This window comes from Pterocles gutturalis, unplaced genomic scaffold (assembly GCF_000699245.1).
Source record: "Pterocles gutturalis isolate BGI_N339 unplaced genomic scaffold, ASM69924v1 scaffold33054, whole genome shotgun sequence".
Classification (NCBI taxonomy): Eukaryota; Metazoa; Chordata; class Aves; order Pterocliformes; family Pteroclidae; genus Pterocles; species Pterocles gutturalis.
In genome coordinates, this window is record NW_010137004.1 from 7,023 (window position 1) to 34,817 (window position 27,795).

The following is a 27,795-nucleotide window of genomic DNA, read 5'->3' on the forward strand; positions in this document are numbered from 1 at the left end:
ATGTATGTGGCTCAGGAGAAGCTTAATGCAGAGTGTTTGTATATAACTGTTTATCACTCTTTTCAGAAGACCAGATACTATCAACTTTCCAGAAAAGAAGTAAAGGCCAGTAGATTTCTTTCTTTATTTTTTTTAATGCCTAAAAAGGAGCAAAACAGTGCAGAACATTAATTTTAGTTAGAAAAGCAGTTCAAGTGATAAAAATCTCCCAGACAAGACCAGTCTATTCTGGAGAGATCATCTTGAAATTCTTTAGTGTCTTTCAAATTTCTAGTTTTGGACAGTATCTTCAAGCTGGGACAAATTTTTTGAAATCATGATTTGTCTATGAATAGCTGTCTATTGAATCACAGGTCTAAGACTAAAGTAATTTCATCTATGTGTTATACCCGACTATAAAAGCATGATACAAAGCATCTCAGACAGTAAACATAATCATGTTTATCTGATTAAAAATAGCACAGGTATTAGACTTATTGTCCTGTTAGCACAAGGAATTCCATAGTAAATCCTTATGGTATTTATTCATGGTATTTATTCCAGAAAGACAAAATACATGTTTCTGACAATGAAAGTGTCTCCTCTTTGTCAGTAGGGATGTCAGAGTATTCATAAACCCAAAATGAATTTTAGATTTCTCTAGTTGAGTGTTATAATCATACTGCCAAATGCAAAACAGGCAAAAGAATTCTGAATGGATCTGTCAATATATCCTCTTACACTAGACTGATGTAGTAAAATATCATGTGTTTAGCTGTGCAATGTTCTTGCTACTTAGTGCATGGAAATATTTTTGAATTCACTCTTCTGAAAGAAAAAGATAGAGAAAAGCAGAATTTCATAACAGAAAAAAAAAAGAGCTCTGTACAATAGTATCAATAACCTCTGCACTAATAATTAGTGTGTTGACATAGTTTTGAAATATATCTCATTTCCAATAAATAAATGTATAAACATATCACTGAAGTGCATTGTCAAATTTTAGCACATTGACATTATAATCCAAATATTGAACAAAACTGATTTTCTCTTTCTTGTTTTTTAAGATCCGGATTTTAAGGACCTTGGCGTTTTGAAACCCTTGCCAGGTTGGTATGTTGTTTTTTTTTTTTTTTAACTTGGAGGCCTGTGCACTCTGCTGTAGTAAATATTTTTGTTTGCTGTTCAGGTTTCATTTTTTCTGGTATTTTGTTATTCAGTTTGTGAGTTTGAGATGGGAGGACCTGAAGGAATTGTGGAATCAATACAAATTATCAAAGAAGGAAAAGCTTCTGAAACTGAAGCAGTAGACTGTAAATGGTACATCCGAGCACCACCCCAGTCCAAGGTCAGTCCTTCTTCCACTTGCTGATTTCCCATTTATTTTAAGAAATTGACTTTTTAAACATGTTGTGCATTTCTTAGTACAGTCAGATCTTGTTTAATAGCTTTACAGCTTGAACCTGTAAACTATTTTTTTCCTTCTGCTGTCACCTCAGAAAAAATAATCTTCTTTCTCTATAAATAATGATGTGGGCAGTGTCAATGTGCTTTTTGTGCAGTAAGTAATTTTCTCAATTTAATCTTTAATTTTGCTCATATTTTTTAGGAAACAATGTGTTTTCTTAAGCAGGAAGTAATCTTATGACTTTAATTTTTAATATATTTCAAATACCTAATATAGAGACTACTAAGGGGACACTGCTGTCTCCCTAAGGTCATCATTATTTCTCATCTGGGAACTGTGAAAATGGAGCCAAGGTAAATTCATGTTCCTCTGTATGACGCCTTTAGTTCCTTTGGTTTAGAGTCACAGACAAAAAGAGACAGTGTTCTCATTTCTTCCATCACAGTCAGAAAGCCATGGTTTTGTGAAAAACAGGAGAGGGCTGCAATGAATTTAACAATTTTTTTTCTCGGATACTGTTTGAGTTCCTCTCTTATCAATGGCTTATCAGTTATTATATGGATTAATTGTTGCTGGCTACACTATCATTTCTCCTCGCTTTGCAATTGGAATGGCTTTGTGCCTCCCACCTACTTCCATTCACTGTGTTAAAGACAACTCCACTTTATATTTTTTCTAGCTGTCTTTTATTGGATGAGAATGGTTTTACAATGTAGAATTTATGTCCACTAATCTCTGCCATCTTTAAACAGATAAGGGTTTTTTTGTATAATCTCAGAGCAGACTGTACTGAGTATATCTAACTGTTCCAGCATTTGGTATTGAATAAGCAGGAGGAAGGGTTTCCAGAAGAGAAAAACTCATTAGTATCAGCATTTTTCTACTGTGAAAGTTTAGGAGAGGAGTTGAATAGTTGGCTCATAAAGACTACAGAAAAAATATTTCCAGAATATACTTTAATCTCTCTCTCTCTCTTTTTTTTTTTTTTTTTTTTTTTTTTTGGATAAAGTCAGTATTCACAGAGGTTTTCAATTAAGTAGGTGAGCTTCCCACTTTGCTACAGTAAGTAGCTATAGACATGAAATGACTGGACTCATGCATGATTATTGCATAGTCTATATACTTAGGTATTAGTAGAAAGAAAATGGGTAAACACAAAATTAGAATTGTGCTTACTAGAATCAGCACAACTAAATAAATTAATAAAATTTTCCTGTAGTCTTAGTTTCAGTTTATGCTTGGTTAGTAGATAATGTCATTGTGATAGTCTCACTTGATCTGACTCTAAAGTTCTATATGATTTGAAGTTCTGCTAGAAATCCCGTATTTACTTACTCGTAGGATTCATCCACACTTCAGTCCTGACGTAACAATACAAATTGTGTTGCTACATAACCATAAGCTCGGTGTGTAACAGAAGAATGTCACACTACCATTGTCAACAGAGGATTAAAGATTGTTTCTTCATGAACTTCTATATCTGCATTTAGTTATCTTGCATTTCAAAAAGTGTATACCAGCCGAAGCTCATCTGGAAGACAGAACAGAGAGAGAGTTCTAGAAAACCTGACTAGAAGTTATTTAATGTGATCTAGAATATTTTGTGAAGGAGTATGATACCAGATAGTACAAGGCTTTTACAATGAGGAAGGAATGCTCTGATGTCCATGTCTGTAGGATAAGTCATGGTCCTGCACTCTGAAAGAAAGATTCAGGTTAGATACTAGGGAAGAGAATTTCAAGCAACAAGAAGGGTAATATGAATGATTGGTTAAGGAAGTTTGTTCAACCAGCATTGCTAGTTGTCTTAAAGTGCAGGTTAGGTAACATCCTATGAATAGTGAGAGAAACATTACTAATCCTACCTTTAGGCACAGGGAAGGGCTGGGTCATCTCTTGTCCAATCTTGCTGCTTCCATATTACAGAATTCTCTGGATAGAGAGATAGGACAATATAAAAGCATATAAGCCAGTGTTTCCTAACGTGACGTTGAAAGCTTTTTCAGCAAGCTAGGAAAAAACAGTTTCCAAGCTCTATTCATCTTAGAGGGGTAAGTCCAATTTATCACTGGACCTTTCTTAGTGTGGTTTTCACATATATATATATATGTAAACACAAAAATACATAAATGTATGTGCACACACACACATGCTATCACCATACTGAGACAAGATGAAAAAATTTCAGATATTAAGGAAGGAATTAGTGGATAAAATTTTAGAAAACCTTGTACGGAGTAAGATTTATGGTAAAATGGTTTATGGGCCTGATTCAATTGAACTGGATTCTATTGTCCATATTTTCAGTCAGTTTCCTTTGTGCATATCTAACCTTGAATTAATGACATATTCAGTACAATAATTCAGTGATATCATTCTAATTTATGGCAGCTTGCACCTATGAAAACAGGCTCTCCTGCTAAGAACAGTAAGAACTCGGCAGACGTCTTTAAATCCACATGTTCCTGTACTCTGGGCTGCACAGTTTGTTACTGGGAACTATGCCTAAAAGGCCAGAGTTTCTCAGACAGAGTTTGTGTTGGATCTTTACATCTTTAGTTTCTTAATTAAACTGTGCCAGAGTGTGGGCTGCTTGCAATTTAATTTGGCTTAAGCTCATCCAGTCTACACTGTCTGCAGAAGCAAGATGCAAGTCCTTGCCTTGGTTTGCAATTCCAGATTCAAGCCAAGTCTGAGCTCAACGTATGAGCAATGAGATCAGTCAGGGCATATGGACTTGATATCTCTAAGCCTGAGCTTCAAACTGACAGTCTGCATGTAACATTGTTGCTATGCTCAGAAAGCTGGAATGGGACAGAGAACAGCTAATTTCTTGCACAATCTTAAAATAGAGCCATCACTGAGTATCCTGTAGAACCAAAAGTAAAATGCTGAAAATTCATGCAGAACTGAAGCTTTCTGGAAATGCGGAAGACAACAGAAGGCAGTTTAAACACAACTTCAATCTACAGGCAGACCTGGAGCCTTATATTTGACAGTGACTGGTTGCAAAGTGTGCCTTTCTTGTAATCACTCAAAAGTCAGCTCCTGACGAGTGTGATAGCTATGAATCTGGAGTTCAGAAAGCCTGGGGTTCTGCACTTTGTATAGAAACAGACTTTAATCAGTAGAGATCAAGAATGGAAAATGCAGAAGAGAGCTGCTGACCAAACGTGCCAACCTACGCAAAAAATAGTAAAGAGCTGGAGGAACCTCCCCATCCCAAATTCTTCTCTGTAGAACAAAGCCCAATGGAGGAAGTGGATAAGCTTATTGCAGCGGGGTTTGAAAAATTTCAGAGATATCATTTGTTACAGCAGTGGATAAGCAAAGAATCCTCTCTTTATGAACAGAAAATAAGAAAATTAAAAGAATCATAGTATTTTCTCACTTTTTGTTAAGGGTGAAACATTAGAGAATAATATTGACAGCAAGGGGTTTTCTATTTTGGATTTGTCAGCAGAGTTTAATAAGGAACCCCAGGAAGATGATGCATGTTTGTGCTCAGGTAGCACTCCCTTTGGTGGGTAACTTTCCCAGCAAGGTACTGTTGTACCATGCTTTATCCTTGAGAGGTTTTGTAAGGAAAAAAGGGACAGCAGAAATTAATGATAGAAGTATGATGTTCTGATGGTGTCAAAAAACAGTAAGCAGTGCTTATAATCAGAAGCTCTGGTCAGCTCAGGAAAGAGCATCCAAACTACAGATAGAGAAGCATTAATTTGAAACCAGTCCAGTGGAATCCAGTCATTTAGACTGGACAACTAGTCTAGACATGCCACAAGAAATAAAATGAAGTTGTAGGCCAGTTAGGCAATGTCCAATTTTCCCACCCCACCTGAGCACACTACTGGGCAAAGAAATCTTTACAGGTTATAGGATGCAAGACTTAATAAAAATCTTAAGAAACTGAAAGAATTCATTAACGAGTATCTTTTTTTTGACAAATGATTGCAGTATGTGGTATCCTTAAATCTGAGCTTCCTATGGGTGGTGACGTTTGTTTCAAACAGAGCTGTTGGGGACCAGTGGGAGAGGGATGTGCAGTGAGGGCAGCGTGAGGGTGGCCATAGGGCCAGGACATGGCTGATGAGGAGAGCTGGGCAGGCCTAGCCATGGTGGGTGGGGCATGGCCCTGGATGGGCTCATCCATGGCCATGGGGCCAGCCATATCTTGAGCTGTGGTGACAGCTCGGAGAGGCAGGGCTGGGGCAGTGAAGCTTGAGGTTGGATGTGGACCAAAAGCCCAGTGGAACCAAGTCACTTGCATATTTACAGAGAATAGGTATGGCTACCTGGTAGAGGTTCTAGATCACTTATTACTGTTTTCATGGTGGACCTTGTATCCATGTACCTGATCAGAGAAATGATGCTTTCGGTTCCAGGCACTTGACTTCCAGACTGAATGTGGTCTGGAGAGCGAAAGGGCCGTTGCACACACTTTTCTGAGACAGTTAGGAAGAAACATGTGGTGAAGCAAATTGCAGAGCTACAAGTCTGTATAAACCTGTCTAACTACCGCAAAACATTTTCTGATCTCAGATGTGAAGTGGAAACTCATGCTCTCAGATGACATCTGCAAGAAAAAATTAAGCTGTCGGCACTAATGGACTAGCATTTCCCTAATTTTTTGAGGCTTCTTAATTAGATGAAGAAGAGAAGCTTTAAGTAGCACACTAAAATTTGGTAGGAGGCATTTGAGTTGTAATTCCTGAAATGTTACAGAAAAATGAAATTTAGAGACTGAAAAACCTAATAGCCAGAGACACTTTTACAGGCTTCAGATGAGCTCCATCTCTGAAGAAGCTCTGAAGCTTGCTAACATACAGATAATGCACATAATATTATGATGAAAAAAAAGCCAACACATCTATATCACGTCCCTGGAACAAGGTGAACATACCACATTTAAACAAGTAGAAAATACTGTTTACCTATGTTAAAATCATGTATTTGACAGGTTTTTTTAGATGAAGATGCAAAACAAGCATGTGTGTAGAATTGTGTGTGTAGAATCTCTTCTAGCAGGCATGGCAACACACATGCCAGAGTAACACTAACAAAAAACCCCCCAGTTTAAAGTTAGCATGAATCTGTTACATTCAGGTATAGAAATATAACAAAACTCAGCACCCTCAAACCCAATAATTGTTAGGAAATGCAATAAAAAAACCTATGAAAGTAATAAACGTCTGCCAAAGAGAACAGCAGAATCAGGATATGATGTATAGTCTTCAGTGTTAAAAAGCAGAACAGCACCAAGGAGCTGTAAAGATTGTCACTTTCGAGCATTTTCCCACTGTACAAGAGGATGACTTGACAGTTAGAATGTCAGTTACTGGGGACTCACAGAAGTCTGAACAAACAAATAGGACAAAGCAAAGAAATCTGAAGAGCTTCACTTGTCCAGGAAAATGGTATTCTGATGTCTGAGCCTGGCTGTGAATCACAGGGTGTTAGAAGAAGTATGATAGAAGGTTGTCACCTTTGAGAGTATTCTCCAAACCCCAGCAGAGAGGAAAATATAAGATATGGAGTTCTCTGTTTGCACAGCATGGTCCTGGACTGGTAACAGGAGGCCCAAAAATGTAAAAAAACCCCAAACAATCAAAAAACCAAACAGAACAGGTATTGTTAGTGCTTTCGGGCTGAAGTAATGTTGATTTTCAAAAAAACAAGTATAGGATTCAAGCAACAGGACAGGCTGCTTTAGAAGACAAATTCAGCATTGTTAGTAACATGCTTTTCAGGCTAGTATGCCTGTCATCGTTTGCCTTGAAGGAGATTAATTAGTGTTGCACAATCTGCTTTAAAAAACTGGGCTTCCCAGGCCTAAATACTGGAAGTATCATCTTGAAAACTCACATAGAGCTGAACAGGATGCAGAACAAAGCAAACACTGTAACTGATCACTGAGCAATGGGGAAGAACGTTGGACCATTTAACCCAGTCCTGTGCTTACAAGAGAATTCACTGAAACTAGAAGCCAAATATGCAAAATATGGACATCAGTCCCTGATGAAGAGGAGATTTTTGTCTTACATTTAAATTACTTTTGACAGTTGAATGATGGCTTTTTGTTTGTTTAGTTTGGGTTGTGTTGATGCATTATAAAGGACTGAATGTCTGTGCACATATATTAAGTCTGATATGCTGGGATACGGTTTGAAGCTTTTCCTGACTGGCCTGATCAATCATGTTGTCAGCTCTAACCTTCAGTGATTGATTAAAAAGCAGAACTCATCAAAAGTGATTCACTATGAAGAGATTATAATCTGACCATTTTACTAAAGTGATATATTATTCATAGTTTACAACTGTACTCTTTTTTTCTAATATATGCAGAGATTTCTGTTTTCAAATTTAAATTAAAAAAATAGTAAAACTTATCCAGCATTTTATTTTTCATTACTATGATGACAATACAAACCTTAAAGGTGACAAGACAATTATTTAAATTATAATGTGACTGAGTGTAAATTATACATGCCACAGTTGCACTGAGGCTTTATCAGTTTTGTTGCTAATGGCATTGGCATTTGCAGTGACATCTCAAAGCTCAGTGAAAGCTAATACTTGTGCACTAGGAGTCTGTTCTTTTAAGTAATGTGGAACTGATGATTTGTGGAAAGTGTCTTATTAAAATTTTACAACAAAAATGTGAACAAAGAAGATATGGCAGTTATACTGCTTCTTTCAAATAAGTTATTCTCTTCAACAAGAATGTTCTTATTATGTTAATATAACGTTAACAATTACCTGCAGAAATGTTATCATTCTAAAATCTACCATTAGTATCAATAAAAAAGGTCTATTGAAGGAAGATGGTGGCATTTGAGTTTGTGACCATTGTTTTGTTTGTTTTCTTTTGGGAGAGCAAAATTTCTTATCCACTGCTGGTAGAAGTAATGACTAAGATCTCAGGAAATGAAATAACCAGAAATATTGATAATTTTTCTCTCACTTTCTGCTTAACTTCTTTTAGCAAGACCCGCATCAGTGAAAGTAATGACAATATTGTTACTGATTTCAGAAAACTATATATCAGGAACATTTTGCATTAGATAAGAGTTTGCCATGTAATCAGTTCTATTCTTTCCTTGGGGAACTCAATTTATTAGTCATTTTCTTCTGCCAATGTTGATCTTACAGACAGTGACAGGAACAATAGCAAATATATAGTAATAAAACCATAAAAATTGGCAGAGGTGTGCCAATGCAATTAAATTATTCCAGCTCTTTAAAATAAAATCTGATTCAATATCAGGTTGTCAGTTTGTGTAATCCATTTCCAGTTTTTAAAAATGCACTGCAGTCTTAATCCATAGGTCTGATCCAAATAAACTTAAGTAAATTGAAAGATACCCACTGATTTCAGTGAGCTTTGGATCAGGTCCTCATTACTTTATATAAAGTTCTGGGAATAGACATCTCCAAAGGAGACTATGAGAATGAAACTCCAACTCACCTCAGAATATCAGGAATTTATTTTCTCTTATTTATGAAACTTCATGCCATTGGAGAAGGTGTCATCTTTCTTCTAAAGGATGGACATAGATTTTAAAGCCAAATATTTCTTCCCAGTGGTTCCAGTACCTATCAAGTCTATATGTGTTACGATCTTAGCTGAACTTAAAACACAGAGAAACGAACCAGTTTGATTGACAGCAGAATTCAGGCTTGGGAAGATCTGAAAGTGTTGGCTTCTTCACTGAAATATTCAAAGTGAAATGATAAGTTATTGTTCTCTTGATTCCCCCTCAGCATTTTTAACTGCTACTTTAAGAAATATTTTACTATTTCATGAGGCTAGCACGCCACCAGAAACTAGAGAGTGTCAAATGATGGACTATGGACTATGTCAGCAACTAGCTTCACAGAAGAAGCTGGGTGCCAGGGCTTCACAGTGCCTATGACGCTCTTGTTTGAGCAGGAGTGGCTGGTTTCTAGGACACAGAAGCAGCTCTCCGGTGTGTCCCAGCTATGTCCAGTTGCTGTGCGTGGGTATCAATAGCTCTGCCTCTTCCCATGCTTCCCTGCCTCACACATGATCTTGCTCGGTCAGGACAACGCCATGCCTGTGCCAGCTTGACCCCAGGAGCTGCTAATACAAGAGGGTCTTATCAAACCATGGGAGTGAGGAGTAAGAGCCCATCTCACACTGCCCATCCCAGTTCTGCATGGCTGCCTTCATCACTGACTGGTCCAAAATTCTTGCCTGCAGCTCTCTCATTAGCCTTTCACTGCTCAGTTTTGCTTGGTTCCAGTTAATTTCTGCACATTCTCATACACTTCCTATCAGAGGTGTAACAGTTTCTAGGAAGTATCTGGCAGCAAGGGTCAACCATCTGCCTGGTGACTGTGGAAGTAGCTGATGCTATATGAATAGAAAAGAGCACGAGCCACACTGAAGACTAAGAACAACTGAGGGGCTCAACTAGTCAGGCATCAGCAAGACAGAAATGTTCAAATAGCTGAAGAACACCAAGAACAAGGATTTGGAGTACAAGAAGGAGTAAAGGGTCAGGTGCCTGAGCAGCTGGGAAAGGGCAGAAGAGAGCAGAGAATGAGAGACTTGTAAAGGCATGTAGCCAGTGCAGAGGAACTTCAGAAATGCATTTTCTGCACTCAACAAAACTTCAGAATTCAAAACAAGCTTTTAAGTATGACTTCATCAAGGAAGTAGATGACCTGTTTTAATGGGAATGGAAACTGCATGTCCTCCAGTAGGAGAGGAAATGGCAAGATATTTCAAAATAACACATTTATAAGAAAAGGGGGATACTGTGAGAAAATTTCAGCAATGCCCAGTGACTTAACTCTACCAATTTTTCATGCCATTGCAGGGGTGGAGCAACCAGTAAAATAAATTAAAAACACTTAAAGTATTCCTTGATAGAAGATATTGCCATTATTTTGTGTATTACTGTTAACTGTTCTATATTGTAGAGACCAATACGAGAAACCTCCTTAATTTATAGTATTTAAAAAACCAAGATACGTGGTGAAAGTAGAATTCCCCTAACTATAATTTAATTGAAAAATATTCCTCTGAGCTCTTCTGGAGGATAGGAATACTGGAACATAAGTAAGGATTATTGTAAGAAATAAAATACTAGAAAAATGTTAGGCAAGAGAAATGAAACTTAACATACCAAGTTTCATATACTAGTAAAAATAATTTTACAAATATTCTTTTCAGAAAGACCAGTTGCAAAGCATAACAAGGAATGAAAATGTACCATAATACACTACCTGAAAAGGCTCATTTAAAAATCTGAGCTATTATTAAACAGCAGCAGACTGCTTATAGCACATAATTCTCAAACCATAAGAGCATTAATATATAATGAGGTAAAGTGGTGAGTCCTGTTGTTGCTAGGATATGTTGTGTTTGTGTACTTTATGCAAATCCAGAGAAGCTTTTTAAGCAATTGTTCTGTGCACGTAAAAAACTACTTGAAGTCAATAAGATTGTTTGTAAAGAAGTATATCTCATGTCTAATACTGTGGAGTTTCTTTTTGGTTATTTTTTCAAGTAAAGATGCATATAGCTGGATGCTGGATATATTGACTGGTTTTTTATTCTATTTCTACCTTATTTCACTTTTCTGTATCATTCTCCTGAAGTCTGGGTATTCTTGGCAGTTTGATTATGTATCATGTGTCTATTGAAAACATTACTTAGCGTCTTTGTTACTGGAATATTTGATGTTGCTTGTATTAGGAATTCCTTTTAAAATGAGTGGTTTTCCCTATTAGAAAATATAGGAAAAAAATTAGTCCATATAGAGTTGAATATCAAACGATACATTTTCTCCTCACCCCTGCTTCTTTTCAGGTAGATATAAAGAGTTCTTTGCAAAGGGCAAGATATCTAATTACATTTATGAGAGAACTCAGCTGGTATGTGAGAGACATTTCCTGAAAAACTTTCTGGGTTTCTAGCAGTTTCCACAAAATACACTTTATTTCAACCCTGTTAAATTATGAAGATATATACTATAAGGCTTTGTTTAGAGAAGTTGACGGTGGCCAAATTCCTTTAAGAAACATAAAGAGATTAATGATTGAATTCTGCCTGGCTCCCAGATTCTCACTTCCTGAATCAGTGTAGCTGAGACATGTCACAAAGATGACACATATTGACTCTGGGGAGGGAGTAGCAATTATTTGCCTTATTATTTTCTATGTCAGGCAAGTAATAGAACAATATTGTGCCAGCCAGTGAAAGAAGAAATTTATAGCTTCTCTGTGTTTCATCTTGAAAGACTGTTGTACATACTTCTCAAACACAGGCATATATTTGGAAATTAGGACCTTACTGCAAAGAAGAACAAACATGTCTAGATCTTCCAATGGATTCTACTTTGAAGCAAGACAAAATACCGGGAAATATAAACAGTACTCAGTTTCCATATTAATGCCCTTCCAGGGATATGGTCTATGGATCACCAACTCCATAAAGATTATTTTGATGGTGGTGGGTGTTGTTGTCTAGGCTTTCTCCCACAAGGTAGATCAAAGGTGTTTAATGTTTGTTTAGTCATTCTCAAATGTCTGTACCTGTTGCCTTTGCTGTTTGTTTGTTTGTTTCATAGATCTATTTGAGATTCTTGGACTATGAGATGCAGAATTCCAATGAATGCAAAAGGAATTTTGTAGCTGTCTATGATGGAAGTAGCTCCGTGGAGGATTTGAAAGCAAAGTTTTGCAGCACTGTTGCTAATGACGTAATGCTACGGACAGGTCTCGGTGTAATCCGCATGTGGGCAGATGAAGGCAGTCGAAGCAGCCGGTTCCAGATGCTCTTCACGTCTTTCCAAGAACGTAAGACCCTAATTGCTGTGTCCATCTTCCAGTTTGTTAGATGATACAAGTCCCAAAAAGCATTAATGTTTTCTTCATTTAGAGAAGTCACTGAAGAATGTTCCCAAACAAGCTATAAAAACATTCAAAACAGTTTTTATTCCATTTATAGTGTGCAATAGTTTCTAACACAGTAGGTACAGCACAGGATTCAGAGACAGGAAGACAGGAGTAGTCACAACCTGTCCAGTCATATGACCACGACTTTTATGTGATTCCCAAACTACTGGGCTGCTATGTCTCAGTTTTCCCTTACACAACATGGAAATTAATAGACCTCTGAAGGTTTTCATCAAGGCAGATCCTTTTTTGTGAAATTGATCTTTTAGATTTCATTATGACAGGCATTTGAAAAACACCTTATGATTACTTTATCACAGGTGATGGGTGTGTCTATGCATATTGCAGAATGCATATACCAATAAATATATATGTCATATGTTGTTAAGCAAAGAATTTAGTTATTTTTTGTAGTAACAGAAGTCTCCTAAAAGCTTTACATGATATTTTGGTTAATATTCTCTCTATGCACCTTGCCTGCATTCATCTGTTTACACCATTTCTGGACTCAGATAATAAGCAAAACAGACTTTGAAAGAAACAAAAGGTAGTTCTAGACAGTTTAAACAAAAACAGAAGTTTCCTAAAAGCTTTACATGATGGTTAATATTCTCTCTATGCACCTTGCCTGCATTCATCTGTTTACATCATTTCTGGACTCAGATAATAAGCAAAACAGACTTTGAAAGAAACAAAAGGTAGTTCTAGACAGTTTAAACAAACAAACAAACAAAGAAACAATGAGAAACATTTAACGAAACCCAATAATCCCCTTCACTGAAAATGATTGACTGAGGTAATCACCTGTGAAAGATATCGATTTGTTTTCTTTGATGAAAATAATACACATTTGATCCCTTGAGGAAGGAGTACATGCATTTATTTTCACATGCTGATTCATGTTCATTTTTAAAGTATTTTTTGGTTTGTGCATCACATGTCTGACAGGAAGACTTCTGTGTGGCTGTCAGTGGTTGGAATGAAGGTGCAATCCTACAAAACACATTCTTCATCTGTATTCTCTGTGTGTGTGTACCCTGCAATGAGGCAATGAGACTCTGTTGAGAACAGCCTCCGTAATTCATTAATTATGGCTCTGATTAAAAATTTCTGACAGTCTACATGCCTGAAATGGCATAAACCACTGTACTCTCACACTGCAGCTTTAGGGTGGATTGTTTTTTTCTTGTCTGTAAATTAGGCCAGGGTCTAAAAGATGTTGAGAATTCTTAGTTGAGACGATACTGCCCTTTTCTCATTTCTGCAACTGGAGACGTCCTGAATATTCAAGATCTGATGCATTTTTTTCACAAGGCATCCTGATCTGTTACCTTAGAAACAACTGCATAGACACTGGAGGTTTACAGTATATAAAGAACTGGAGAGTGAAGCACTGTGATGGCTAACTTGAAATGAAGGTTTGAATAAATGTGTGTTTGCAAGACTTTCATATTTTAAAGGAAAATAAGAGAAAATGTAGTTTTTCTCTTAGAGTATTCCTAATATGTTTACCTGATATGCTGAATCTTATAAACTACTCCATTCTCGTAAACAAACGATATTTTACACTGCATGGTATTCTGACTGGGAAATTGAAAATATTAGCATGATGTGTTTTCTGTAAATTTATTCCAATCAGTCACTGCTAGCTAAAAGCTGAAAATTTATTAAGGGCTAAATTGTGCTTTGAGATATGTTTACACAGCCTGCTCATAAATAGTAGAAGAAACTGCATTTGTGTTTCTAATGCTTGAAATTGACTTTGAAGATTTAAAGGTGATGCAGATTGCCCTTTCTGTGCCATGTCTGTTGTCTGTTAGTGCTGCTGCCCTATGTCGCAGAATGGTGCTGGCTGCCAGAAGTCAACTAAAGCAGATGTCCAGTGTGTGCATTGCGAGATACAGCACATAGCATGGAAACTGCAATATCTTTCAGCAGCGTGTGGGAATAATTAGATCATCTGCATGGAAGAGAAGGAATGTCAGGCCTCATTCTGGGAGATGTGCATCAGGGAACAGCCACCGTGTCTCTACTCAGGGACAAAGAAAGAGGAATAAAGCTATTTTGTTCACCTAGAGCTGAGAAAACAACAAAGTAGAAGATGACATTTATGTTGTGGTTATGTGCTAAGAAAGAGAGACAAAGTAAAATTCCAGTATTTACTGTTGCTGTGGGAATGACCAGGAGATCTGTAACTCCCCAAGTTCCTCTCCTTGGTGTGCAGTTAAGTTGTTGAGATTGTGAGTCTTCCCTTACACAAGGCTCTGTGAACTGGAAGTGTTTTTTTGTAGAAACAGGCTACCTAGACTGAGGAATGTTTTCTTTTTTTGCAAGTCTATTCAGTGTTAATTCTTGTTATAGAGCCATTTTCTGGGATTTGACATTTGTGTAGAACAGAGAAATCTGAAAGAGATTTCTTATACATTTTTCATAGAATGGTTAGAGTTGGAAATGACCTTAAAGACCATCGAGTTCCAACACCCCTACCATGGGCAGGAACACCCTCCACTAGACCAAGTTGCTCAAAGCCTCATCCAGCCTGGCCTTGAACACCTCCAGGGATGGGGCATCCACAGCTTCTCTGGGCAACCTGTTCCAGTGCCTCACCACCCTCACAGGAAAAAATTTCTTCCTAATATCTAATCTAAATCTACCCTCTTTCAGTTTATAACAGTTACCTCTTGTCCTCTCACTACACTCCCTGATAAAGAGTGCCTCCCCATCTCTCCTGTAGGCCCCCTTCAGGTGCTGGAAGGCTGCTATAAGGTCTCTTCGGAGCCTTTTCTCCAGGCTGAACAACCCCAACTCTGTCCTCATAGGGGAGGTGCTCCAGCCCTCCAACCATCTTCATGACTCTCCTCTGGACTCACTCCAATAGGTCCACGTCTTTTTTATGTCGGGGCCCCCACATCTGAACACAGTACTGCACGTGGGGTCTCACAAGAGCAGAGTAGAGGGGGAGAATCACCTCCTTCTACCTGCTGCTAATGCTTCTTTTGATGCATACGGTTTAATCCGTGTGCTCCAATTATGTTTGAAATAAGTATGTCTTTTTTTGTTGGCATCTAAAATGTGGTCTTACAAGTTTCCAACCCTCTACCAGTGGTGATCTGCAGAGCAGCAGTGCTATAAATCCATGTCCTGGTTTCAGCTGGGACAGAGCTAACTTTCTTCGTAGCAGCTAGTGTGAGGTTATGTTTTGGACAACATGTTTGAAGGAAAGGCATGCAATCCAAGGGGTTGTTAAATTTCCTATGCCAGAAAATCAGTAATGATTCTCACATCATCAGAATAGTAGTAGAGCTCTAAGTAACACTTAATAACCAATTAATTCTTAATAGCTGATAATTCAGAGTAGTGATCTGGTATTTTCTCATCAGCATTATTAGCTATTACAACTATCATTATGGGTTTTGTCCGTTTATGTCCTTACCTATTTAATCTTTACTATATCTTCTAAGCATATATACCTAATACTATTTTTGTGTACAATATTCACTGTCTACAGTAGATTTCAAATATTCAATAGATTAATTTAATAATCAGAAAAAGGAAGACAAGAAAGTTGTTATCTTCAAAAGGTGTCTGTTCATTTGGTAAGAAGACTTGAAAAATGAGTCTCTGTTTTTTCATCCGCTGACTAACTGTTCATTTAATTTTCCGTGACTGTGAGAGTCATCTCCAGCCTGATTAATGACAGATGTGCTACACCTACAGTTTCTTCAAAGAGCTGCTCCTGAGCAGACACACCTATGCTTTAACCTAAAAGCAGACTCATAGAACCAGGGCATATGGGATAAGAGAAAATCCCTCTGTATGCACAGCAGGCAAGATGTTTGTTCTCTCACCTCTGACTGCTATTTGGTAGCACTGCTTCCTCCTCCATCCATAACCCTGCATCACAAACCCCAGACCAGAAAAACTTAATTCCTTCTCCCATTTTGTTGCCCCTTTGAGCTGTAAGCCTGTTTTGAAAGCCCTGTCACACCTGGCTTTCTTAAAGGAGCAGAAGTTTTATCATCCTTATTTTATTTTCATTAACAAAACGTTTATTTGGATAGAAATCTAGGGCCATGTTTAGAAGAGTAGTGCACAGCTTTATCGAATAACAGCATTCAAGTACTTGTTTACAGCCAGAATCCCTGAAGATGATCACCCCAGCATGCGCAATTCTCTAGTGGGGAAAAGGCACTGCAGGTATGCAGTACTAATGACTGCGTTTACTGTGTTAATGCAAAGGGAACTACAGAGAAAGGGAACAACAAAGAGATAAGGGCAACACATGTGAAGAGATGTCTTCCCTTTGTAAGAATTTAGGAATATTAATACATTGCAGCTTTGCTGTTTTTTCTCCCTGCTTCCACACTAATATATAAAAAAGAAAACATTGGGATTGCTTCCTCAGTGGTGAGCACTCACCTGTGATTTTCTGCCTCTCTGTGCTATTTGCAGCTATCTCTAGTGAAAAATCCTCACTGGCTAAACATCCCAGTGCCTCTCCGCCCCTTGACAAAATAGGTGTTTGTGGTGCCTAGAGTGTATAAACTGAACACAGACTGGAGCTCTGAGCAGATGCTCCTGAGCTGCCATTCTCTGGTGAGTTCATATTCAAAAAAAAAAAAAAACCACGAAACCTCTCATAAGTGTTTTTTAAAGACCAGATTATCAATGTGTATCTGGTATTAACTATCTGTAAAGGTTACATTTATGTGGAACAGAGCTGTCTGAAGTTGGCTGAGAAAGAAAATTCAATATTAAGCACATTTCATTTTCATGTTTCTAATAGCCATATTTTAATAAGATTTTTTTTCATTAGTGCCAAATGAAAATATAAGTAATTTTACTTTAGGTAATATACTTGTAGTGTACAGCACTAAAACCACCTTTATGATTTTATAATTTCAACAAAGTGAAACAGTCTCTCAGCTTGAGTGATGAACTGTTCCTTGGAGAGGCTGAGAGAAAACTTCTTCCTCCGTTTCAAGGATGATTCAAGGAACATCTGAAGAATTTAATTTTTCTTTCTCTTGTGAAGGAAAGAAAGCTCTATTTTTCAGTAAGGAACAGTGGGAAAATCCAAATGATCTATGCTTAAAGGATTCCTGCACAGAGCATGATGCAATGAGCTATCCTGAGCACGTGAGGAGTAGGTGTGAAATGTCTGATGGCTTCAGTGTAAAATGTTTCTCACATGTAACCATTATTGAGATTTCAGAATTTTCCCATTCACCCTCAGGAGAAAACAAGACCTCTTGAAAATGTTTTGACAAGAAGGGAAGGGAGGAGGAGAGATAAGACTGAAAATGGCAAGTAGGGTAGGGCATTAATCTAAGATTAGGAAGTCCCAGACTGAAACTGCTGTCTTGAAACAGGTTCAAAGGGTAAATCCACATGTTCAGTGAAGTAAACGTAGACAACTCAGCTAGTTTGCTCAGAGCTAGTTCACATCCTAGAAGCAAAGGAGTTTCACTAACTCTTCACAGTGCTACAAAACTGTAAATACACTGGGGAAAGCACTGCACTGAAGTGGAACAGCCAGGCTTCACATCACGTCTGTAACAAGTCAGTTTTGACTTCATTTTGGAAAAATATTTTGACCTGGCCATGTTTGCATTTTATACCAAAAGTATCCTGTAATGCCCAATAAAATGATGCTCAACACACAGAGATAAACTATTTTATTGTTAATGTCATAACATCAGAATAGTATAATAATTATTAGTAAGACATAGAAGACATAGAAAATTTAATTGCTATAGTGCGGTATATTGTTATCTTTATAGTATTTATTTATTTATAGTGCATGTATTACTTGTGATTATTTATTTTACTGACTCAGTGAAAGCAGTATTTATTTTAAATATAAAATATGGCTGGGTTTTTTTTTTTTTTATGTTAGTTTGTAAGCATGGTGTATGGAAGAACTATTAATGCTCTTTATGTTTCTCTGCCTTAGAGCTATTGAGGATTAAAAGAATTTATTATGATTTTGCATTAATAAATGAAAAAGTATAGATTACAGGCTCCATGTGCATTTCAAAAACCTTCCAATAGTAAGAAAATATAGACAACTCTGTTGGCTCAAGTTTTATAAATTTTGAAAGCAGTAACCTTCAAATACTAAAATCAGGCTTTTTTGAGTACTGTGATGGTAACCTTCTGGAAATATGATCATTATAACAATCTCCTAACTTGGACTAGGAACAAGATATATTTATATTTCATATAACAGAAATAGGGTTATTATTATGGATTTTTTAAAGTATAGGTTTCCCAAATCTGAAAAAGACTCTGGGATACTAGAGTCTGTCTATTCCTGTTAACTCACTTGCTTATATATCTTCTAGGATAAGGGCACCATCTTGTGTTCAATATAAATACTTCTTGCAAAGCAGAAGACATTAACATTATAATTCCACAAACATAAAATCTGTTTGTACATTAAGATGCAAAGTATCCCTGCATATAACACCCAAATTTTTACAAAGAAATTATTATTTCATTAGAAATAATGTAGAATGAAAGTGTTTGAAATTTTTTGTTTTGTCCATAATATTTTATAAAAACTATGTAGTTTTACATAAAAATAATTATTGGTTCAAATCCAAACTGGAATGAGTTTAATAATAAATTTTTCTCTTTAATTGATGACTTAATTTAAATTATAGTGTTTTCATGCTGTAAAAATCCAAACATTTATCAAAAACTTAAAGTTATTAAAATACATCAGGTTGAGTTATATGTACAGTTCTAATTTGCTCACTTGTGTTATAATCATTATGAATTGTTCATTGTGCTGAACAGGTTATCTATCTCACTTATTTCTAGGCCAGTACCTTGGCAGAACTTGACTCGAGGCAGCTTTGGGATGCAGGAGAAGTTACATAACTGTGTGTTCCCAACTGTTATTTTAATCTAATTATGAAGCCTTCTTTTTGGAAAGCCACAGAGGAGTTGAGGTTGGAAGGGACTTTGGGATATGGTCTAGTCCAATCCTCCTGCTCAAAGCAGGGTCAGGTACAACAAATTGCTCAGGGCTGTGTCCAGTTGGGTTTTGAATATCTTCAATGATGGAGACACCACAACCTCTCTGGGAAAACAGCTCCTGCACAGTGTTTGACCATCCTCAAAGTAAAAACTTGTTCTTCTGTTTAAGGGGAATTTCCTGTATTTCATTTAGTGCTCATTACCTCTTGTCATGTCACTGGACATTGCGAGAGGAGCTTGTCTCTGTCTTCTTTATTGCCTCCCATCAAGTATTTGTACACACTGATGAGAGCCCCCCCTTCCTTGAGCCTCCTCTTCTCCAGGGTGAACAGTCCCAGCTCTCTCAGCCTCTCCTGATATGTCAGATGATCCAAGCCTTTAACGGTCTTTGTTGTCCTTTGCTGGACTCACTCCAGTATGCCCATGTCTCTCATGTGGTTGGGAGCCCAGAACTGGACAGACCACTGCAGATGTGTCCTCACCAGTGTTGAGTATAGGGGAAGGATCATGACCCTCAACCTGCTGACAATGCTCTTCCTAATGTAGCCCGGAATACTGGTGGCCTTCTTTGCCACAAGGGCACATTGCTGGCTCCTGATCAGCTTATTGCGCACAAGCACCTCTTCTGCAAAATTGCTTTCCAGATGGTCAGTCCCCATCACGTACTGGTGCACAAAGTTATTCCTCCTCAGAATACTTTGCATTTCCTTTTGTTTATATGCTTGAAGTTCCTGTTTCTCAAGCCTGTTGAGGTCCATCTGTACAGCCACCCAACCACTTGGTCTTATCAACCAGTCCTCCCATTTTTGCACTGCCTGCGAACTTGCTGAGGATACACTCTGTCCCATCATCCAGGATATTAATGAAGAGGTTAAAGAGTACCGCCCCAGTACTGATCCCTGGGGTACATCACTAGTGACTGGCCTCAAGCTGGAATGATCACAAATTTTTGAGCTTGACAGTTCAACCAGTTTCAGGGTCACTGAAGCTTAGGAGATGATATATACGATTTTTCCAAAAGTTGAACAGTGAGCAGAAAGAGTTTAGCTGATGAGTCTTCCACCAGCTAAGAGACAGAGCATACATATACTATTATATCTGAGTGGATGGTTGTGTATTTGGGGGTGTGTACAAGTTTTGATGATGTTTATCATTTGTTTAACACACCATGACTGCTCTGAAGAAGACATTATAGTCAGTTATGGATATCTGAACTTCAGCACTTATTGAAAAGTGGATTTCTTGATATGATATATGGAGTCGTTAAGTTCTGCAATATAGATCCTTTGTACTCTCCTTAGTTAGCAAACCACTGAAGCAGTCATCTGCTCTGAACCAGTCTCAGCGTTATGCATATATGTTGTCATAGGAACTGTTTTTAAAGTTGCAGAGAATAAAAACTGCCATGAAGCATCAAATTTTAAGTGTAAATAAAATTAACATCATCATAATTCCTTTCTGGTTTGTTAATAGTCTTAGGTTATTTTTTAACTTTCACCTAAAAAAAAGTATAATAATGCTTTTGGGTTGTTTGAGCTAAAAAAATACATGAACGATACATTTTTACTGACTTAACACTGATAAAGTTTGTAGCTCTTTTTCTAAATGATGAAAAATCTTCTGGATTGATTTTAACAAAATAAATATGAGGAGTAATTTATCTTTACTATAGTATATAGTTTTGGAGTAGTAACTTTAAAACTCGAACACCTAAAGATCTCCCAACACTCAAGTAAGCAGCACAGTTTAGAAGAGTGTACAGTTCCTTCTGATGGCTTCCAAGCTGCTTCTTCACAGTAATAGTACATAGTCTTCAGTAAAGTCTTCATCCTGCAGCTTTAATCTACATGATTCTCCTAGACCACGGGCTTCAGAGACACTGAAGACTGTTGCTTTTTGTTAATTTCACATTTGTTATCGAAGAGGTACTTTTTTACTGTAGCCTTTCTTATGATCATGAGGTTTTAAAAATAATTATATTTCTCTGTGTATATGGGCACTAAAGTACATATCTTCTTTGTATCACACAAGTTTTCTTACAAAACTGGAGTTTCAGCAACAAACTTTAAAGCAAATTATTTCCCATATACCAGGTCTGGCAGGGATATGGTTAACTTTTTTCATAGCAGCCCATAGGGTGCTGTGTTTTGGATCTGTAGCTAAAAGTGTTGATAATACATCAACAGCCCCCTATCAGTGTATGGGAATCCAACCCACTACAGCCATGAGAGTCAGACTATGGGAAAGTCCTAGACAGAATTGAAAATCTCTTGCCATAGAATAATAAACAGTGTGTGACTTGAATCCTCTCAGTGATATGTGTAGAATATTAAATATGCTCAAAGAACTTGTGTTGTATAGCTTTCTCCTATTACAGATTACATGATCACTCCTAGATGTATTTGTTGTGGAGAGCTAAATAATAAAGCTTAATATCAGCTTTTTCTCTTTTGTTTTTAGCCCCTTGTGAAGCCAACACATTCTTTTGCCACAGTAATATGTGTATAAATAATACATTGGTCTGCAATGGACTCCAGAATTGTGTATATCCTTGGGATGAAAACCACTGCAAAGGTAACGTGTAGAATTGGAAATGTCAAGTCACTTAAACTGCGTGGGATACAGCATATTATGTTTAGTTTCTTGTTAAGTATGTGCCAGACGGGTCAAAGCTCAGGAAGAGTAATTCAGGGAGAGCTTACATCAAGCAACAGAGAAAATGAAGAGAGGTAAAAATACAGACGGATTTTACTTTCAGTGTTCACATCTGTTTTGCTTGGTGTTGATTTACGTTGGTTATGTCCTTCTGGTTGGTTATGTTCTTCTGGCAGGCTTTCTGATCACTTGGTCTCTGTTTCCTGTACAATCTAAAATGTAATTAAAAGTCATATTTTGGTCCCTTTGTCACAGTTACCTTTGTAGTGGCATAACATATGGGTAACAGGTGTCTTTTAGCTGTATACCATGCCCATAATAGCCCAGGTGGACTAAAAAGCCAAGGTGAAGTGGAATTAACACTAAGAAAACAACCAAATCGACCTTTAATCAAGTGAAATTGAAAAGCAAGGAACAAGCACAGGAAATCAAGCATGAGGTCTATTTCATAGGTAGGGACTGATGTTCCCAACCAGGTGCTGACAATGATATCTAAATATTTCTCTGTGTTTCTGGGGGAAAAAAAAATCAAATTCCATTCTGTTTTCAGGGAAAAGAGCTTAACTAACTTACATTGCAGGCTAGGGAGACAGTTCCCTCCTGCCCTCCCCTGCTACTGCAGATTTGTTCCTGGAAACATGGGGTATGCCAAATTTAGGAACCAATCAAGAAAAAATTCAGAATGAGGTGGATTAGCAGTCAGCCCATAAATCTGCTGAAGCCTGTAAAATCCTGACAACCAGTGCAATAAGGTAAAACACAAGTGAAAAGATACTTCAAAAGAACACAGCAAAACTGTGACATGGAATAACATTCTTCAAAGAAAGTAAGCATACAGCTGGGAAATAATTATCTGTTCTCTACATCTTGAGCACTGAGGAAAACAGAAAACCTTCCCCTCTCTTTAATTTCCAGAATAATTTTCTTCTTTTGTTTGCCAAGTACTTTTTTATTGGGTCTTGTGTGTTTATCCTCTCTTGTTTTTCTGACTAGAAAAATGAGGTTTGCTGATTCCAGCACAAATGTTGTTTGCTGCTGTGTTGCGTTTTCTAACTCTGCTGCTTCTCCAGAGTCTGAGTCAGAGAAACCCTAGGTGAATCTACAAGAGTGGGCGATGGGGAGTACTGAAAAGTTGATTTTTGATATCTAGGAGATTATGAAGAGATGGATGTTATTGTTTTGGTGACAATAACTTTCATTTCAAAGGCTTTTCATTGAAGTTCTTTGACATGTTTTAGGTTGCCAGGAAAAATTAAACTAAACTGTGGTTGAAACTTAATCACAGTTGTCAAGTCTTACTATGCCTGTGAGTGACTGATATCAATGTTTTCAGCCCTGATTTCTACAAGACTCAGTCACCATCTCGTGTGTCTGCAGCCATTTGAAAGCAAATCACAGAGAAATTATTTTACTGCAGATTTTCTGGTTTGTTTTTCTTTTTCTTTCACAATGCTGAATTTTCTGTTTAACTTTCTAGAGGCTCCTGAGTACAGGATTGTAGGTAGGATCAGCTTTTGGATTTTTACGGGTGTCTAGAAAAGTTCTGGTAATTAATAGGTCAGGAACAAAAGAAATAACTTGCACAGCTTTTCTTTTCCTTTCTTAAACCTCAGTTTGAATAACTTTTCTATTTTCTCCTGATTTACCTTTTTTATTGAGTACTGTCAACAGTCCCCGTTAGCTCATAAATATTAGGACTTCACTGAAGCTCCCAATGCAAACAAGGATTTCTTTTTAAATCCTGTAAAGTCTCACTCTTTCATTGGCCCTAATGTCCTAGTTGCATGTATTTACTGTAAGAGACAGAAAGCAATGAAGAGAACATCTGTAACAGTCTTGGGGGCTTTAGCAGGCAAGTGGAGTTCAGAGGTGACACGAAAGACATCTGCTTGTTATGGTGGTTGCTTTTTATAAAAAATGTAAACAATTTTTTTCATCTAATTAAGCTTGTAATATACCCTGAATAAATCACTTCCCAAGTGAATAGGCACACAGAGGACCTGTGTGTTGTTTATTTGGCTTTCATAAATACGTGATTGCTTCCTTTTTCCTTTTTGTCAGTGAGATTGATTAAGTGAATTCAGACATAGACTAGGCTCAGCTTTGCAGTAATCTGTGAACCCATCCTGGTCGTTTCTATTCTTGAACTCCAATTAACGCTGTGCTTTTTTTTTTTTTTTCTCCTGTCACACAGAAAAAAGAAAAGCTAACCTATTGGACCAACTTACCAATACCAGTGGGACTATAATTGGGGTGACTTCTTGCATTGTGATCATCCTCATTGTTATCTCTGTTATAGTACAGATCAAGCAGCCTCGTAAAAAATTTGTCCAAAGGAAAACAGACTTTGATCAAACGGTGTTCCAGGAGGTGTTTGAGCCTCCTCATTATGAGTTGTGCACCCTCAGAGGGACAGGGCCTACAGCTGACCTTGCCGATGTTGCAGATGACTTTGAAAATTATCATAAACTGCGGAGATCATCTTCAAAATGCATTCATGACCATCACTGTGGATCACAAGTGTCTAGCATTAAGGGCAGCCGTAGTAACCTCAGCACAAGAGATGCTTCTGTCTTGACAGAAATACAACCCCAGCCTGTAAAACCACTCATTCAACCCATGAACAGGAGAAATATCCTTGTCATGAAGCATAGCTACTCACAAGATGCTGCAGATGCGTGTGAGATAGACGAAATTGAAGAGGTACCAACCACAAGTCACAGGCTGTCCAGACATGATAAAGCTGTTCAGCGGTCAGTATCAATAGATTTTTGATGAAGACTATTGTGTAAAGACTTGATTGCCCAAACATATTCACTCTTCATTCAGTAAAGACAGATTTTCTTTCTTCTTTATTTGTTGTTTAAATTTCTGCTTCCTGATAGCACATACCATTATATTACCTCTCTCTCCCTGTCTCTCTCATCTCCACTCCTGTTTCCTGAAGGATCCTGTATCTCAGTTTTACCTTTCTACTTTATATTTTTCTTTTTCTTTTACTATTTTACACATATACACATGCATACACACACAGGTCAACAGAGAACAAGTAAAATTTTTAAAAACCAAAGATTTGATGTGAATCTAGTTTTTGAACGAGCCACTGGCATGTGGTTTCTTGTAACTAAGAGGTGGCCTTGAGTATCGTCCCATGCTGGTCTAACATCTCTAAATCAATACAACAATAAATGAAAAATACATATATCAATTTTGATGCACGGCACAATAACGAGAAACACAAAACTGGGGTAAGGAAACCCCTTCTCTCACAAAACATTATCTTCTGTGTAATGAATGACAATATTTGCAAAAATTTACTGTTTCTGTTTCATTATTAATCATAGTATCTTGACTTGTCATATTAACACATACATATATTGATCAGAACATGAGACAGCATAGTGAATAGCGAATACTTATGTATTTACATGTAAGGATATAGTTAAAAGGAATCTTTCTAATCAATAAAAAAGTAAAGGTAAAGTCACGCATGATATTTTTAATGAAAGAGCTATTTCTACTGTATATTGCATTTTGAATGACTGTAAATATAAATGATTAATTGTTTACAAGTAAAAGAAAAAGAAAAACAGAAACATTTATGAACCATTTATTTGAAAAAGAACACAGAAACTTTTTATATGTATTCGTGTTTTCTCTTGCATGCATTCTTTATGCACTTCTTATGACTGTTTACATGCCCTCCATACTTTCTTTGCACATTAAGGCATTTCTGTCTCTTAAAAAAAAAGTGATTTTAATATTTTAATCTAATTGCATGCTAAGGTAAATTATTTCATGAATATTGATGAGATTATCAAGGTGTACTGTTCGTTAAGTATCTATATGCATATTTTTTTTTCTATGTAAACATTATTATTTTGAATGAAATAGCCATAACATTCCAGGTTCTGCCTCATTGGGTCTCTAAGCAAACATGAGTCTGAGTACAACACAACTAGGGTCTAAGAGACAAACTTGAGGTAAGTAAACATACCTATATAGCAATTGAAACATGTGTCGCTTTCCATTTTATTTGTAATATTGCTAAAATGCCTAATTCTCAGGATATATGTTTCTTGTATGGGGAGAGCCAGCTTTGAATACTGAAAGACAGATGACAATTTTAACATTGTAAACTAAGGAAAATCTATTAATTCCTTATTTTTGACAGCATTATAATCATTTCCTAGCTAAAGATAATCTTAATTCTAAAAACATTATAAAGATGGATGCTTTGCGTGGCTCTGGTGTTTCGTTTATTTTTTGACTTATGAAAATAAAATTTAGAGTCCCAGCATGTGAAATAGCATGTAAAACTTGGCAATCTAACTGAAGCCAGGAAGATGTGGAACTAGCTGCTTTCAGTTTATTTTATTCATTCAACCTTGTGAAGTGTCGGGGGAAGGGTATGTGGTAGTACTGATAAATGTAGAGATTCTGTGGCACTAATCTTAATGTTTGCAAATTAAACTTCCTCTTTTTTGAGTCTTCTCCTAGGCTTTTAGTTTTGTCTAATTTGTTACCAACACTTAATCTGAATAAACATAATCACAGATGTTTATAATGAAGTCATAGATAGCTACTAGTCTGTCAATTTATGTATGTAGGTGTATATATATATAAACATAGATATGTGTATACACATGTTTATATGTACATATATATATACAGTAATTTTACTGAAAAAGGATCCATTAATGCTTTTATTGCTTCTAGATAGTCTAGGTAAATATTTGCCTGTATTTTTCCTCATAAATAGAATATATTTAACTCTGTTTTGCTTTCAGACAACTCATCATGCAGTCATGCACACTCTGAATGGAAAAACCTATAGTGAATTATTTCAGATGTCTGAAAAAAGAGTGGACATGTTTCTAATTTAATTTAATTGCCTTTCTCTAAACCTAAGAAGTACATACATGTCTTGCTTCCTTAGCAAGATATTCCCATTGCACAATAATACGTTTCTTTTGTCATTTGGTTTCTGGCCACCAAGTGCTCCTTAGTTTTTAAATACATTTGGAGATTTTCTGCAAACTTGAAGAAGAAATTATCTCCTAACTGAGACTGTCCCCTTTTTCTTTTTTTTTTTTTAAATCTTAGTTTTGCTTCAGTTGATATGTTATATGTCTGTTATTTATTTGTATGTTGTGTGATATGTGGAAGAAGATTTACATTGAACTTTTGCTATATGTACGTTGTTTTCATTATGTAGACTGCTTGAGAATAGCACGCTCCTGGGTGATTTTGAACATGCTACAATGAAATGTGAAACTATCGACCTTGGAAACACCAGCTAGAGGTTTTATGGACTACCTGACCAGCTATTCTCATATCATAACAAAATTCAGCAGTGTTGAGTAAATTACTAGAAGGCAATAAGACTTTGGATATTATGCTTATTGGTCATTTCACTTTTTCTTTTTCTGTCTTCTTTTCGTTGCAAGTTAAATTCCCAATTTCAGGAACAATTTATTGAAATCAGGTATTTAGCCATTCATAATCACTTCAATAGAAATGTTTGTTGGATAAGCATCTAGCAATATGACTGAATTTGCATTGAGAAAATAATCTGCATGTATGTTACTGAGTATTTGAGTTGGAAAAAAATCCCTTTACTAGACACATTGTAAAAAGCATGCATTCACAATTATTGCTGTTACTGTCCCATTTCTGTGTCATATGCTTGCTACTTGTAACTTTTTTATATAAAGATACATAAAACAATGTATAATAATTTCTTACCTTGAGTTTAATGGTAATGTTTTCTTTTACTAAATTTACAAATCTTGTGCAATTCAGGAGATTGAGCTCAAAATGTAGCTTCTAGGAAT

At 36.7% G+C, this 27,795-nt stretch overlaps 1 protein-coding gene across 1 annotated transcript; it reads left to right on the forward strand.

Annotated features, from left to right (window-relative positions):
* LOC104459825 (neuropilin and tolloid-like protein 1) lies at positions 1 to 27,698 on the forward strand. Its single transcript, XM_010082502.1, has 8 exons — positions 1 to 34; positions 1,047 to 1,088; positions 1,200 to 1,327; positions 11,989 to 12,217; positions 21,764 to 21,877; positions 24,153 to 24,711; positions 25,867 to 25,941; positions 27,177 to 27,698. Exons 1-7 carry the CDS (start codon positions 1 to 3, stop codon positions 25,925 to 25,927), a joined length of 1,167 nt encoding a protein of 388 aa, XP_010080804.1. The 3' UTR covers positions 25,928 to 25,941; positions 27,177 to 27,698.
* The last annotated feature ends 97 nt before the right edge of the window (positions 27,699 to 27,795 follow it).

Excerpts from the sequence above, each read along its gene's own strand:
- LOC104459825 (XM_010082502.1), top strand. The coding sequence starts at position 1 with ATGTATGTGGCTCAGGAGAAGCTTAATGCAGAGT. Across the intron at positions 1,328-11,988 it reads GAGCACCACCCCAGTCCAAG|ATCTATTTGAGATTCTTGGA; the intron begins GTCAGTCCTTCT and ends TTTGTTTCATAG. Across the intron at positions 24,712-25,866 it reads CATGATAAAGCTGTTCAGCG|GTTCTGCCTCATTGGGTCTC; the intron begins GTCAGTATCAAT and ends ATAACATTCCAG.